General features: G+C 35.1%; 1 protein-coding gene across 1 annotated transcript in view; it reads left to right on the top strand.

The window, feature by feature from the left end:
* Positions 1-17,444, top strand: part of MLIP (muscular LMNA interacting protein) — a gene marked incomplete at both ends in the record, with an annotated part of 218,554 nt that overhangs the window by 184,221 nt on the left and 16,889 nt on the right. Inside the window, one exon of the mRNA XM_084258824.1 lies at positions 10,964-11,167. Within this exon, the coding sequence (XP_084114950.1) occupies positions 10,964-11,167 (204 nt within the window). The remainder of the gene's footprint in view (positions 1-10,963; positions 11,168-17,444) is intronic.

Below are 17,444 nucleotides of genomic sequence, written 5' to 3'. Positions count from 1 at the left end.
GCAGCATGGAGCTTGATCCCCAGCCAGGGAGCTACCCGCATGGTGCAACAGACCTCTCTTGACTCGCCCGCTGCACCCCTCAGCAGTGTATTTCAGTCAGTCTGCCTGTTCTGCTCCCCACTCTGTCTCTGGTGAATCCTCTCACCACCTGTACCTCTGGCCTGTACCCCCATTCTTGTATGCATAAATAAATAAATCTTTAAAAAATACTATAAGGTAATATTTCTTTAAAATTATAACACTACTTAAACAGGAATGATATGAATGCTGTGTTTAATGCACCTGAATATACAAATCTTTAACATGAAATTTGTAACCATGAGAGATAAAATCTATCTTGCATGTACATAGCCTATTGAGAATTTCTAAGTAGTAAAAGTAGGTTTTCAAGTTTAAATATCTAAATGTATTTACTGTCAATAAAGTACAGATTAGCCCCTATTTGTGTTCAGGGTATCTCCTTTTTGTAATGTCACCCCTCAAAACCAAGATACAGTCCTAGTTGTTTTAGCAAAGATAGGGAAGTTCCTAAAATAAGTGCTAAAGAACAGATAAGTGAAGAGCTTAACAGTTCATTTTCTTCATGCTTTTATAAAGGAGATAGAAAGATCCTATTTCCTCACAGTAAGTCAAACATCTGCAGTATCAGTCAAATAACAGTTTTTTTTTTAAGCAACTTATACTCAAGACACTTTCTACCATTTTGTGAAACAGAATAGTAATTCTGCGCAAGGAATCTTTTACCAATTTAAAATCCAGTCAGTCTCCAAAAGTTCCTTTTACTCTCAAAATGACCCCTCTCAGAACTTTTTATTTTTCTTCCCTAGATACACCCAGCAGTCTTTTCTATTCTGTGGGTCCCATGCAGGTTCATCACTGGAAAACCTGTGACTCTTGTCATTTTGTCCAGTTTTACTTGGAATTCCAGCACACATGTCCTCTTTAATCTCTGACTCTCCGTATCTCCAAGGGATTACTTTAACCACTAGCAACTCTGCTCCAGGACCCAGTTCAATTGTGATCATGGGACTGAGGGGCCATTTTCAGCCACTCACAGGTCACTTATGACCTCCTTACTCCTGACTCCCTGATCACTCAGAGCTGCCTCCCCTCCCCCAGCAGTAGCCTTCCTCCGGCGCCTGTTACAGTGGGTACTGTAGTAGCAGAGGGGGCATCTGTGAGGAGCTTGTTTGCTGCTCTCTCTTGTTTCTGAGAACCCCAGATGTTGTGAGCCTCTCCTGGCCCTCTTTGTGTAAAGGCTTCACCTTTAGCCCTCCTGTCATTGCATTATTGCTCCACTGGGCTAGACATGACTCATATTAATGTCCATGGCACCTTGAAATCACTTTCTCAATGAATCTGGGTCCAAATGACAATGGAACAGTTTCAAAAAATGTTGGGCTGGCTCTTCCTTTTCAAAGACCCCCAATTCTTCCCTTTTCCTCCATGCAGGAAGGAGCAGCAGTATTGTTTAATCTTTATGGTAATAATAACTCCTATACAGATAATCAAAACATTATAGATAAAAATGGGAATTAGTCATCCAAATTGCTTACCTTCCCCATCAGTTTAACTTTTTTCTCTTTCAAAATGCCTTTCATCAGGAAAAGGGTGTGATAAGGCAGGTAGAAAAGACAGTAGAGATTTTCTGGATTTGGCTATAAGGTCCAGTGGAAGCAGGTAAGCACATCTAAGTGAAAATGTATTGATGGATCATCCAGGTAACAACAAGAGTGAAGCACACTTTGTCATCAAGCATACAGGGTGGATTCCACCACCCAAGATCCTAACATCCCTTTCCCTCACTCTCAGAACCACTGTCAGCATTTGGGAAATATCCATTCAGATTGGCTTACTAACCGTATCCTACATCTGATACAGATATTATTTACTATATATCTTGTATCTGAGTTGAGTTGTTCATGTAGGAGTCTATTGGATATTTCTCTACCAACTATAGAACCATCCTAGTCTTTCCAGTGGCAGCACATTGACCCCATTCTCTGTTGTAGCATCATTTATTGAATGAATCTCTGTTTAGTGGAAGTGGGCTTTCACAAACCAACCTACAAAATATCTCATGTACTTACATACCTTGTACAGGTTTCTCTACTATGAATTCATGAAATTGAAATCACTTGTTCAAAATTGTTAGTATATTTTATTTTAACAGCTTTGATGATATTTACCTGCATAGAGTTTTCATCAGTTTATAGCCCCGTGGGTTGTGTGCAATAGTCTCAGACTGGCCTTTTTGGGAGTTCAGAAACCCAATACCAAGTCTTAGGAATTTTCACTCTCAGCACACTTTTCAGGTTCTCACTCTTGCTGTTTCTGTATTCTTCCAAAAGTGTTGATGTCTTGGTTCCTAGGCTATTAAAACCAAATGACTTCCTCTTTCAAAGTATTACCTCTGTTCTGGGTTTCCCAAACCAATCTTGAAACTCAAAATTCAAAAATTATCTCTCTTCTTTCTCTTTGAAATTCAGTTTTAACTATCACCACCAAAATTCTTACCCTGAGACATGAAGATGGAATTGAGCTGTAGCTGCCTGTGTTGGTGGACAGACCACAGAGCACAGGACTATGGGGAAGGATGAACTGAAAACAGCGTTTCTGGTCACATGGCCTCTGCAGTGCTGAGTAGCGATTTGAGTTCCTGATAGATGGTGTCACTCCTGCTCTCCATGCTAACTCCCTTGCCTTCTCTTAGTATTTAGCCACTTCACATTTGTGCCAGATATAATCAATTTATCTGTAATAAAGCAGATAATGTCCCTGCCCCCATGGAACTTAGATTCTAGTGAGTTCTAAATATTCTCAAACTTCACCCCTGATTCCTTTCTGCTCTTCATCTATTCTGCCATGAACAGCATCTTCTGTACTTCCTCACTCTAAACTGCCCACTTTACCCCCAGGCAGTACATTCCACAGCCAGTCTCCTAGCCATTGAATGTGGTCAGGCACCCTAGGCTGACTGCTAGTTACTGGAACCTGTGGTTCTGTAACTTTCCTATTACCTGCAAATAAGAGAAATGTGAGGATAGAATGCAATGGGAAGAACCCAGAGCTTGTGTGACATGGCCCCCCATGTTGGTCAACTCTGAACTTGACTTTAATCCTAGAAAAATGGGACTACCAATTCTATTTCTAATGGTACCCAATCTAATACCCATTCATGCTTAAATGAAATAGTCACTGTGAAAGGGTTCTGAGCACTTTAAAAAGAATGCAAATTTAAATACTTATTGTAGTCTATTTTCGAATCATTATAATTTTGGAAGAGGAAATTGATTTCCTGCCAAATGGTCACTGAATATGTCTTCTTCCTTCTCCCCTTCCTGCCTTGACAATGAGAAATTACAAAAGGCCCTTTTCTATGTTTCTTTTTGACTTCAATATAAATCACTCATCTCCACCAAATATACCTATTTGGGTGGGGATGGGAGGGGTGAGCAAAGGATTAAATTTTATGTGTAGAAAACATAAAATTCAGTATTTTAACCCTCCAGTGCCTACGGTTATTGATTATGGGATGTTTTTCTTTTTCTTTGAACATGTCTCCAAAACTTCATGGTCATCAATGTCATTTGCTCTCTGAATTTTTTTGCTCTATGAGTGTTAAGCACTAAATAATCCAAAGGCTGTCTTCCAATGTACATATTGATCATTTAAAAAACACTTTTTTATATAGGCTATTTGAAATAACTAAGCATATGCTACCTTTTTTCACACTTCACAAGTCAAATTTTTTGGTTCAAATCAGATTTCAAAACATGAAAAACATTGCTTTAAATGTGTGTTTTAAAAATGTGTATGGATTCTTCAAAATTAAGACTGATAAGCAAGAAGTTATGCCATATGTTCAAAATTAAGAGGCCAAATTCATTTTAATTCGATCTTAATGAAATGTGGACAATTGGAATCTCTTATTTCTTAACAATATGGGATTTCTGTGATAGAATGTTAAGATATCTTTGGATGAAGGAGTCAATTTTTAAGAAATGCTAAATAACATCTTTATAAATACAGTGTTTTTAAAATAAAAAACTATAACAGAAATGCTATAGTTCTGATTTTAAATCGTTGTAATCTCCAGGCTGGAAAGGAAATTGAAAATAAGTGCTGCATTTAAAAATAAGTGTTGTTTTACCAAAGGCATGGAGTGCAGGGAGAGAGGATGGAGTTAAAGGCGTTACCATTTTCACCCAGTAGTGCTCTGAGTTTCCAAAAGCAGCGATAACTGTAGGCAGTGTGAAGAGGGACAGCAGGAGCAAAGAGAAGTGAATTTTCACCCTTCACTTCCAAACCACAGGAAAGGAGTTACCTTTAAAATGTCAGGTTGGAACAAAAGAATCTCAGATGTGCAGGCTTTAAGGAAGAGTCCATAGTGCCTTAAAATGCCCTTTGGTGTTGCAACAAAAACAGCTTTTGAAGTTAAACAGTTTGACTTGATGGCTGAGTAGAAAGTGGATTTTATCTAGAGTGGTGAATGCCCTCTTATGTGACAGTAGCATTAATTTTCTGATGTCTCTTGAATACTTAATTTTGTAGTATCTTCAGTTCTTTAAATAAACAAATTAATTTATTTTCTGAATATTTAGATACAAATTTTTCTCTAATAAACAAAAGATATTATTTGCTTCATAAGTTCTTCTGCTTGAGTAATATAGGGTATGATCTTATAATCTATCAAGATCATTTCTTTTTAAAAATCAAACTCTTAATGAGGGTTGTTTTGTTTTGAAGAAAAAAATATTTTTATAAGTATTTTATATTGAGGAAGACTTCTCAAGTAAATGAAAATCAGTGTAAAGCATTTTCTCTCAAATAATTGCTACATTTCTCACTGATAGATATGTATGACATTTTTATGAATCCTGTTCTTACTTCAAAAAATAAACAAAAAATACTAAACATTACAGCAGGTTAGAATGATGTTTGTTTTCAGGAATTGTTTAGAATAATAATCTCCAAAGTAATATAAACCAACCTCATAGTAAGTCATTAGGGTGGGATATGGTATACAGGTCAAACATGACAAATTTTTTTTTAATTTATGTGTTTTTTAAAACTCATGAAATAATGGCTTATAAACCATGGCCTGTGTGTCAAATCTGGCCCACCACCTGTTTTTATAAATAAAGTTTTATTGGCATACAACTATGCCTATTCATTTATGTATTGTCTAAGACTGCTTTCATGCTACCATTAGTCTTGAATAATTGTGACCAAGTATATCATTTGCAGAGCCTACACTTTAAACTGGACCATTATGGAAAAAATTGATCAACTGATGACCTAAAATAATAAGAAAGATTTTTAAAATCTGATGATTTGTAAGAGTTTACATTAGTTTTCTTTGTAGGCTGAGGGATAGACAGTCACAATTCATACATATCCTCTAATCTCATGTATATTTCCTGAGAAAGTATCTCCAAGTTGGTGCATGGGCAGAGAAGCCTCATTTGGTTATTTCTTAAGCCTGTTGCACCATGTTGCAGTTCATGTATTCAGTTGGACATATGTAACTTTAAGAACTTTTAACTAAAATAATATTCATTAAATAAGTAAATGTCTATATTTAAAAATCTCCTGGAAATTAGTCTTAATTGACTATAAATGCTAATGTAATAATAATAAATAAAAACAAAAAATGGCAGACATAATACCTATGTCTAGTGTAAGTTTAATATCAATCATAGTCATAAATGTTGATAACTTACCTGAACTTGACAAGAAGTATGCAAAATTTAGAAATTGTTAAAACTATTTGAAATAAGATTTTATTTCTGCTTTCATTATTATTATACCTTGGCCTACATTAATATTTTTTGTCTTGAGTTGTAGCTAATGTTGTATTATGGCATCATAATTACAAGACATTAACAAAGTAGGCATTTAAGATGTGGTGATGTTAGGCAATTTTCAGTAATGCTTAAAGATGGGGGTACTCAATATTAACAATGTTTAAAATATTGTCAAAATAAATGATATCTCATTTGAGAAATCTTACAGGAAAAATTAAAGCCCCAGTTTAATTGGGGATGTATGGGCTCTTTATGCTTAAACACTGTGGAATAATACATAGAAAATAATTGAATGTTGAACTGAAATTCATTCTTTTTTACCAAAGACTATAAAATGCATAGAAAATCCATCAGATTTAAGAAATTAATTACTGAGTATATTTTACTACTTTGAAGTAGTAGTATATATACAGTAGCAGTAGTAAATATAGCAAATATACAGTTGGATCAAAGTGTAGATTTAAAATATTCTCAGTTTATAGCTTTTGTGTTCTTAATATGAAATATATAAAAAGTGACATTTTTGAGCTCAAAGCAATGGAGAGAATGCGCAAATGTGCATTTGGGAAGAAATGAAGTGAGACTACAGTGACTGCAGAGTGTAGTCAGCAAACACTCTCCTATAATGTGTGGGTTACACCTTAATATACAAACCTCAGATCACTTGTCTTTATGTAGGTGTGTAGGTTGGCAACAGTAGGTCCCCTGACTTGATTTTTATTCTGAAAAGAGAGGCTATATTTTGAATTCCACAGATTCAATGTATATTGTAGGAGTTTCTCTGTGTGGCAGCCTAGACTCAGACAAACTGCTCTATGAACCACTGGACAGCTGACAATCTTCATTCCTTACGAGATAACAGCTAAAATGCCTCCCACCCCAAAATTTCTATCTTTGGAGCACTTAAACAATCCTTTCTAGTCATCTCTTCCTCCGATGGAACTCTTTGAGAAACATCTGGTCCAAGGAAGATTTATTTACTGTGGAGATAAATAAAATGTAAATTGGGAAAAGAGACATCTCCCAGATTGAATAACAAACAAAATCAATCTCTAAGCTGAGACAGTATACACAGTGATTGAGAACAGTTGAGAAAAGGTATTCCTGCGGCCAGACCCAAAAAGAAAGGAGAGGTTATAACATTCACAATGGGCAGATTGAATTCAGAAGAAAGATTTTCTTTAAGCAAGACAAATAAGAGTCCCTTATATGGGAAGGGATAAAATTTATAGGGAAAATACAGTTGTTAAAGTGTCAAGTATAACATCACCATTCATAAGGCAAAGGCAAGAGATGGGATGAGAAAAAAATAAACATATGTTAATGGTAAAATACTTAATTCATTTTTCAATTTATTATAGATTATGTGAAAAATAGGTACAGACAATTTAAAGTAAATCAAATTAATATAGACATAGCTGTATCCTGCTGCAGAACATTTTTTTTTAATATTTGTGAAGTCATTCTATAAGTTTGGCTAAATACTAGGCCAAAAGAAAACCTTATTAATTTCTGAGACAGAAATAATATACACAAATGTTTCTGATCATAAAAATTTATAAATTAATAACAAACACAAATCATTTTTGACTTTATTGAAAAATTCAGTTTTCAACAATTTTTGATTCAAAGGAAATTTGAAATAAATTTTCTAGCTGAAAAGAAGAAATTTTTGTATATTAGAGTACAGTTAAAATGGTCTTTGGAAGAAGAAAATGGAAAAAACATTCCATAGGTTTAATAAGAGAATAAAAATATATCTATCAAACATTCAATTTGGAAAATTAAAAAAACAGTAAAATTTGCATAAGTAGAGCAAAAAAAGAAAGAAATGTTAAAGAATTGACAAAAGATAATTGGAAATTAAAAACTGTAGCAATCATAGATATAAAAAAAGTTGTGAAAAATATGTATAAAGTAGAAACAGTATAGTTATATTGGTTTTAAAAAAACTTCTTAAAGAAATAATTTACAGTTTAGAATTCTATATCCAAAAAATTAATTATAAGGGATGAACAAAATTCTTAACATGGAAGATGTTAAAAATTTGCTCACAATACTCCATTTTCCCAGGAAGTTACATTAGTTTCCTGTAAATTTGATAGGAACGAAGCAAAAGAATGACATGGGATGCAGGAAATAGGCTGAATATAAGAGATAGTCAAAGAAGATGCCCTGGATGATGGTGAAAATAGTTGCAGAATAATAACTTGTACAGGCATAAAAGACAACTGGTACAGGTTGGAACAGGTGCCCCAAATGACATACATGTTGAAGCACCGCTACGGAGACTCATTCACCTTTGTTCTATATGTCAACCAAATATGCTCATGGGAGTCTTGCCAAAATTCTTAATTCTCCTTGACCTGCCCCAGACCAGATAAAACTCTGCTCTCTTCTCTGGGCTCCGTGCCCAGTTGCCTGGAATAATTAACGTAATCTGACCCTACAGTTGCACTGGTTTGTCAAACTCCTGAGAAATGGTTGGCAACAGAGAACACAGAGGCATGAAGAGACCCTTTGCAGATGTTCTCCTACTGATGGATGACAACTTGACCCCACCCTATTTCCCCATGCGGGGAACCTTCTGCTTCCCATGCATCAACCCTCTGAATGGGTTCTTGAACTTTATAAATAAAACCTTATATATAAAGAAATATAAACTGAAGCTATAATATAAAATAAAGACAGTTCTGTTTGTCTTTTCCTAGGCACCTCAACTGTGAATAATAAGACCTCCTTTTCCTAGCACAACTAGTCTTGTGCTTTTTACTCAACTTTTTTATTAATCACTTGCACATTGATTAAGAATGAAATTAGTTGTTAATAACATAATAAAATGTTTTATTGAGAAATAAAATTAGAATATATTTCAATCTGAAATCATTGTTAATGGGTCAATACTGCTTGCATTCTTTTAAAGTTGCACAGTAACATGGTCATAGCTAATAATCGTCAATTCAATATTAGTCAATTTAATGTTAGTTATGTTAGGTGTGATGATATTTTATATAATATACTTGGAACATCCAAGAGAATCAACTGAGCAACAATTACAATGAGAGATCTCAGTAACGTGTCTCAGTAGGAAATCTATGGCTTTCATTTACGATATAGAAATTTGCAAAAGTGGAGTCAATGGAAAAAAGAAAACCATGCATGTTATATAATATAGGATGTTATCTTTTTAATAACTAGTGTGTGCTAGAGGTATGTGTGTGCTAATTGAATTTATTTGCTTGATATGTAAAATGAACACTTTAAGTACAAATAAGAGACTGGTAAAAATAAAATCCATTTAGTCACCCTTCAAGGTAATTAGTATTAGAAGACCTCACTCATACAAACTTAAAAGCCCTAGCATTGTGACTTTCTCACAAGCTTAAAATTTTTCAAGAGTTTTAAAGTAAATTTTAACCCCCTTCTTTAAAAAAAATTGCCATCTTCAATATAAGTTTTAGAAAACCTAGCAATGACTTAAAAATACATGGTTTGACAAAGTGAATTCAGCTTTCATGAAAATATATTAATTGTACAATTCTAAAAGTTTACCTATTAATTGATGTCATTTTGAACAATGCATATTATTTTACACTAAAATTATATTTCACACAAAACCAAATATATTCATTTGTTGCTTATGGAGCAAAGAAATAATTGAGTAACAGAGTACTTTATTAACCTCATAGAAAATACCATATTCCTTTGAAAATTCAATCACTAGTGCATTAAACATTTGCTATATTATCTTGACTCTGAGGTCACAAAGGTGAATAAAACAGGTTTCATGTTAAAACTTATAGATGACTGGATCAAGAAGATGTGGTACATATATAACATGGAATATTACTCAGCATTCAAAAAAGATAAACACATGCAATTTGCAGCAACATGGATGGTGCTGGAAGGGATCATGCTCAGCGAAATAAGCCAGAAAGAAAAAGAAAAATACCGGATGGTCTCACTCATAGCAGGAATCTAGAAAACTTAAATAAGGGACCAGGAAAATGAATAACTATAAGAAAGTGAAAATCAAAATCAACAAAAAACTATGAACCAGAGACACTTTTTGGGGGGTGGGGGACGGGAGGGGAGGGATTTGGGTCAGAATGGGGCATGTGCAGTTGTATGGGGGAATATAAAAATAAAATTTATTATTAAAAAAAATAAATTTGAAAAAAAAAACTCATGTGCGAACGGATTTTACTGTAGGATAAACGCTGTCAAATCCTATCTTTACATGAAAATTTCAGAAGTATGGATTGCTTATATATATATCTATAAAATGTAATCCTTTTCTTTCATATATATGCATGTATATGAATAGTGCAAGAAGGGTACTCTACACTATACACACACAAATATGTCCTATATACCCTATTCTATTTTCTCTGGAGGTTTAAAACTTCCACTCTGTGGTTTCCATGCTTCATTCACTTAATTCACAACCTCATCTCCTAGCTCCTACTATCACAAGTCTTTCACTTTAATCCCCTTTCCTGGTTAAAGACTCACTCTACTTAAGGCCTCATTCATTGTCCTCTTCATATATAAACTCATCTATTTACTTCCAGTTTCTCTTCAAAGGGATACCCTACATGGAATGAAGGCCTCATTCATTCTCTCCAGACTCACCTCTCCCTGACCCCAACTTAACAACTTACTAGACCAGGAATGAAGCCCATACCCCTGCCCCCTGCCCGCAAGTCAATATCCTCTGCAATGCCCTCCCCTTGCTCCCCTAATTTCTTCCAACCAAATCCCAAGCACCTTTAAATTAACTTCCACTGTTACTTACCTCTTCTGTGAAGATGTTTCTAATTCCATTCTACTCCCATTGTGATGAGCTCTCACCTCCATCCACATTTCTCCTCTCAACACTTTCAAAAATAACAAACTTTAGCACCCTTCTGGAGACACTCTGCAGGTGCTCGTTCTGCAGAAGAGGCTAGCTGTGGGAGACTGACAGGAATTATTGAGAGACACACATTGTGCTATGAAAGCCGGTGTCTCATGAGAGACCCAAGCGTGAGGAGAGTTTTTCTTCTTACTGGTAAGGGAGTTAGACATCCATCTATAATATTGAGTCTTAATTCCAAGTTGAGTTTGATTTTTGCTAACTAACATACTCTTTATGCCTTTCTTCTTCCCAGGAGGTGACAGTCTCCCACAAGCCTGTTTCTCTCCATCCTTTATATCAGACTAGACTCTATCCTCCTGCTAAGTCCCTGCTGCTTCCTCAGACCCTCTCCCATGCTGACTGTCTTACCCCAGGACCCTTCAGTCACTTGTCCTTCTCACTGAGTGATGAACAGGAGAGTTCTCATACCCTGTTTAGTCACAACGCATATAATAAGGTGAGAATTCCTTGCTGAAATGGGAATCATCGTGTGCTGTGAACTTTTCCTTAGCTTCACCTTTAAAGCTTTCATGTGAGGGAAACACATTAAGAATATTTAGTACCTAAATATATTAAAAATTTTAAGTATTTGTCTAAAGGCACATGCCCTTAAAAAGAGATAATAATTAACCTTGGAAAATTATTAATTTTGGCTTTTAAAATCATTTCCTAATTCATGTCCCTTATTGTTTCATGTTCTAACCCAAGCTGGAAATCCCAAGAAATGTTCCAAAACCTTAAAAGGTTAATATTTATCATTATTAATTTATCTTATAATCTTAGTTCAGTGTTCTTAAAAAGCTTCCTTATACTACAATGCCTTGATAAGAAGGCACTTATATTTGCAGTCCAAGAAATACTTAATGTCTGAAGGTATCAGTAAAGTAATAATAATGGGATTTATTAAAAGTAATGAAATGTTCAGTACCTGAAAATATTTATGTATTTTCAAAAAACAGGTCAAAATATATTTATAGTTGACTTTGGAATGCAATCATAAGTTTCTGTTAGCGAGCAGTCACTAGCATATGGGAAACATGTGTAAGTACCTTTTGTTCTTCTGAATGTTACCATACGCCATCCAGGCTAGTAGACTTTAAGAAAATTTCCTGAGAGGACTACTTTGACCCTACAACTATTTGTTGCAAAAACCCAAAATCTTGTTTAAAAGCTTTTCTTTGGTAAATTTTCTATATCTAAAGAAGTACACCTCTGTTCCTGGAAACTGATCAAGGCCATATGTTCCAGAGGTAGCTAAGAAATATTCCTTAGACCCTGAAATGTTTATTTGAACAAAATGTTCAGTTGAAATGCAATTATCTAAAGAAATGAACACTGAGGAAAAATTAACTTTTTATATTTAACATGGTCTATTGTGAATTAAACTTTTAAAATGTCCATTTTCCAAATACATATATTTTTGGGCAAAGTTCAGGGTGACATTTTTGTGACCTTTGATTATTTCTTATTTTTAGCCTAGAAAAAAGGAAGTATTTCAGAGAAAGTATTATATTTAAAATACTGCTATATCATTTGAAATTCCCCCTGATTTAATGCTTTCCAGTATCTATGAGATGTATTTAATAATTCTAATAATAACAATGCTTTTCTTATAAATTGTACTTTATAGATATTAACTACCTTAAATAACTCACTGTTTTGATATTTTGGTGAGTTTTCTGGAAACATTAAGCAAGAATAGAGAATTTCATCCACATTTAGCCTTTGCTTGGTCAGAGCCTAAAGAACCATTTGAGATTGGACAACTATTTTCATTCTACACAATCTTCATTATAGATTTTGTCTTTTAGACAGATACGTAGATGTTGAATAAAGGAACATTCATATCTGAAATCATCATCATCATCATCGTTATGATGTAAGGCAAAACTTTCTTGATGGAAGATTTAATTACTTAGTCTTATATATCAATTACTCCTATCAAAATATATGAATTAACCAATTTGATTTCTATGTTTACAAATCTTGCATTGAAAATATTGGACTAGTGGCATGGGAAAGTATCAAGACTTGTCTTTTTTTACTCAAATGAGGTTCTTCCCTGGAATTGTAAAACATTATCTGCCGCAAAGTAAATTTTTTTCTGATACTCTATACCATCACCACGTCTGACTTTACAGTTTTACTCAGTGGACTCATTTCCAAGCTCAATTCTTCCCATTCTCCCCACTGGAAAGCCACACTGAATGTGACATAACTACCTTCCAGGCACCCTCATGAAATAGGGCTATAGAAGGTGTTGAACAGGTTTTTGCCTTCTATTGAATTCTGTTGTAGTATGTGCTCTTCTCTTCTAAATCTTTCCATACTCCATATGTCCTAAATCCTTACCCCGATTCCTGTTGAGATAGAACTTACCTTTGAGATAGAACTCTAGCATATGAGCTTATATCATATGTGATGGTGCTAAAGTACTTTCTTTTTCATCTAGGAATAAACCAGCATATCCTGTCTTTTCCCCCCCATGTCTCATAAAGGAAGTCATTACTCCTACTTCCTTCTTTAATTCTAGGAAGTAATATAGCCCAGTGGATAAGATCATCATCATGGTTTTTTTTTTTTTTTTTTTTTTTTTGGTCTATCTGAGTTCATTCCTGCCAAATGGTGATGCTGAGTGTCATTTAGTTCCCTCATGACTTAGTTTATTTATTCATTTGTAAAGTGGGTGATAACAGTACTTACCTTATTTGAGTATTACGAGAATACATTGTGCTAATAGGTATAAAGCACATAGAATAATTCCTAAAACTTAAAAAGATGATAAACATTGGATTTTATTATAAATAAGCCTTTGAGACTCCTTCCCAAATGCAAATCTTCATTTGCATTTCTCCTATGGATGCTCCCTTTTTATATGCAGAAACCTCAAAAAGTAAAACAAATTGAATACTTCTGAATACTTCCTTATCCTTTCCCCTGGTTGACACTGCAAACTGGCAATTTTAAGACTTTCTCTCTCTAAAGTGATCAACATCCATTATCTCCCTTATCTCTATATAAACTCACTTTTTAACCCATTCTTAAAAGCTGTCTGCCTTACCTCAACTACTGTACTCAAATGGCTTTCTCAAGGATAAACTGCTTGTGAGCAAATTCACTGAATTTGCTAAGTCCTCTGTCTCTTTTATCTTTTTTGGCAGCTGACACAGTTGATCATTCACTTTTGAATCTCTCTCCTCACTCTGTTCTTGGGATAATATGTACATCCAACTCCCTGACTGCTCCTACTTTGCATTCTTTGTAGACACGTCTTCCTCTCCTCCTCATCTCTCTAATTGCCTCATTGCAAATAGTCTCCCACTCACAGGCTACAGAGATTATTTTAAAACTGGTAATCTTCAAATCTACATTTCTACTTCTGCTTCTCCTCTGAGATCCAGTTATCTACTTTCAATTCTTGGCTTGTCAGTTCCCCTCGTGGCACCTTGTCACCTCACACTCATCATTCACTTTGCCTCAAACTAGTTCTGTCCTGTCTTCCCTACTTCTGTCATTATAACACTATTCTCATTCCCCAAACTCAAAACTTGATTCATCTCTCATGATTTTTTCTTATAGTCATTCATCTAGTTGAATGGATTCTTCTTTTGTTATGCCTGCCATACTATGATCTTGCACTACTCTTTAATTATTCTACTTTATTTAAGCCAATCTACTTATTTTCCCCCAGGCATGCTTTGGGAATTTCTTACTGTTCAACTAGCTCATGCTTTCTCCCTCTATAAAATACCTCCTTTTCTCCTCACTTATGGATTCTCATACTATGTAACCTCGTTAAATTATCTCTCCTCCTCTCTGAAGTTTCTCCATGCATCATAATTCACAGTGATATTTTTAACCTTTCAACTTTTGTAATCCATACCTGTGTTTAGGCATTTCACACATATTACCAGTTATCTTACTTTTATTTGTCGTGTTTGTTTGTCTATCTACGATGTGACATGCTTACTACTCTACGTATGCTCACATTAAAGATATAGCAATAAATATGGGTTAATGATAAATAAATCTTAGAATTTTCAACTTCTACACGGGGCTTAAGATGTAAGAATATTTAGGATTACATTTATTTATTTTGAAATATTTAAAACTTATATTGATGTAATTTTTGAAAAAGAAATTACCTACTTCATTTCAGTAAGATAAAATTCAATTTGTTGGAATTGCATCATACTTCCTTTTTTAAATTGAGGGGACATTGGCTTACAACACTGTGTAAGTTTCAGGAATATAGCTTCAGACATCAACAAAAGTATATATACTATACCAAAGTCTCCACCAAAGATTTAGTTACCATCTACCCCTATCCATTCAACCCCCTCTACCTATTATTCCCTAGGATAATTTATATTTTAAGCAGCAAATAGGACTCAATTTACAGATTTATCAATGCATTCAAAACATTTTTAGTCAACTGAAGTATCTTATGTTGATGGCTGCATCTAATTCCAGGGAGCTCATGGAGTGTCTCAGCACAAATGCACAGGTAGGATGGGTAACATGGAGGCAGGAGGCATCTGATCTTCCTCTATTATATGTGTACTCTGGCACACACAGGGATGTCCTCAGTTCTTCCTGGTATATGACCATCAATAGTAAAACATATTGCTGCATCCATGGCATGGCCTCACTGGCTATAGATCAGATACTTCTAAATCCCTAGAGCATGCACCTGAAAACATTATTACTTGCAGTCTGGAAACAGGTATTCAAGGGAATAATATCCATAGACTGGGGGAGTAGAGTGCCTCCGAAGTCATGAACTAAACTCTTCCCAATGGGATTTTGGGCGAGAATAAGTTTTATTGACCATTAGAAGCTCTAAGGCAGAAATGGCATGAATGGCTTACATGTATACTTACTTACAAAAATCAAGGGGAAAAAAATGAGTTTAGAGCCCAGAGTTGAATTGATGTTTGTGGGTTGACTGCTTTTCTTTTCTGGTGAAACAGAGCATTTATAGGAAGATAAAATTCAATTTGCTGACATAGCACTTGGCAGGATTGGTTCCATCTTGGCCCCTGCAATTTATTTCAATAGGTTATAAGCAATCACACTTCTCGAACTCTACTTGCTACCATGTGTTTTGATTTTTTTGTGTGTAGGTGATTTGTTATTTACAATGGCCCTAAGTATAGTGCTGAAGTGCTGTCTAGTTTTCTAAGTGTCAGAAGGCAGGGGTTGCCTTTTAAAGAAAAATACATATATTAGGTAAGCTTCCTTTAGGTAGGTATGAGTTATAGTGACACTGGCTATGAGTTATGTGTTAAGGAATTAATGATATATATTAAATAAAGTAACTGTAAAACAAAGTTATATGTGATTGATTCACAGGGAAATGAACCCTGTATTTCCCCTTGGAGCAATGCTTCAGTATTTGGTAATTTCATGTTTGCAGTGACTTTATACACTAAAACTACTGAGAATTATGAGGATCAGTTGTATCTTTGGGTTTTCCTTCATCTGAGGAATTCATTTGGGAGGTTGCTCAGGAAACACCAGTTAGGAGAAAGGGGAACTGAAAGAAAATTAATCTATTAAAGGGGCTGTCAAGAAGCAAATTATCACTGTGGGTAACTCAGAGTTAGGCCATCTGAGTAGGGGAGGGTGATCCTGCAGTCATTAGTTGGTGTCTGTTTCTAGTAAGGAGAACACTTGTCCCCAGAAAGAGCCTCCAGACAAACAGAAACAGAGGCATGTAGTTTGCAGCTCAGATTCTAGTGTTAAAATGTAAAATCAAGAGATGACAAAGGTAGGTCAAATATTTATATTATATATATTTCCAACTCTTCTGTCTAGGATCTAATTAAATTTAGATTTAGATTTAAATTTTGATTTTGATTTAGAAACTGCAAATCAAAACTTTGGCATCAAAGCTCAAGAGTATCTTATTTAGGGCCTCCCCGGTGGCGCAGCGGTTGAGCGCTGGGTTGCGAAGCTGCCCGCAGCCTCTGCGACGCCGGTTCGATCCCCGGCTGCTCCCCGGCCACAGGAGGAGGGTCCCACATGGCGCGCAGACCTCTCCTGCCACCCGCTGCTCCCCTCAGCAGTGTACTTCGGTCCTTCTGCCTGCTCTGCTCCCCGCTCTGGCTCTGGTGAATTCTCTCACCCTCCCGCGCTTCTGACTGTACCCAATGCATGTATGAACAAAACAAACAAACAAACAAACAAATAAATAAATAAAAACATGCCTCTATAAAAAAAAAAAGAGTATCTTATTTATTTTGAATGTGTTATGTTTTGGTTAGCGTATAGCTACTGCATAGTATATAGGATACAAAGGAAATGTGTACCAGGATGTGTGGGGTTGCATCCTGAGTCATTCTGCCAATTTCCCTCATTTGCAATGCTTTCAAATTTTTTATCTTCAAGGTACTTAAGTGCCATATATGATACATCTGTTGATATCTAAGTCAAGTCCTAATGGGATGCACCCTCATTTTTGAGAATTCAGTTCATTTAGAAAGATTACCCTTCCTAGCAGCACACGGTTCTTTGCCATGGGAATTTCAAAGACTTCTTGGCCCTCAAGTGAGAAAACTAATATGTATATGAAATACATACATAGAAAAGGTTGTCCTCTCCTTAACTTTTATTCCTGTCTTCATTTTTTGCCTCATTTCTTCCATCTTCTACTTTTATAATCTTCTATTTCTATAATCTTATCTTTTTAACTCAGGGCCAGATTCTAATTCTTCTAGTTTACTTTCACT

This window comes from Talpa europaea (assembly GCF_964194135.1).
Source record: "Talpa europaea genome assembly, chromosome: 2".
Lineage (NCBI taxonomy): Eukaryota > Metazoa > Chordata > Mammalia > Eulipotyphla > Talpidae > Talpa > Talpa europaea.
This window is presented reverse-complemented; position numbering and strand designations above follow the sequence as displayed.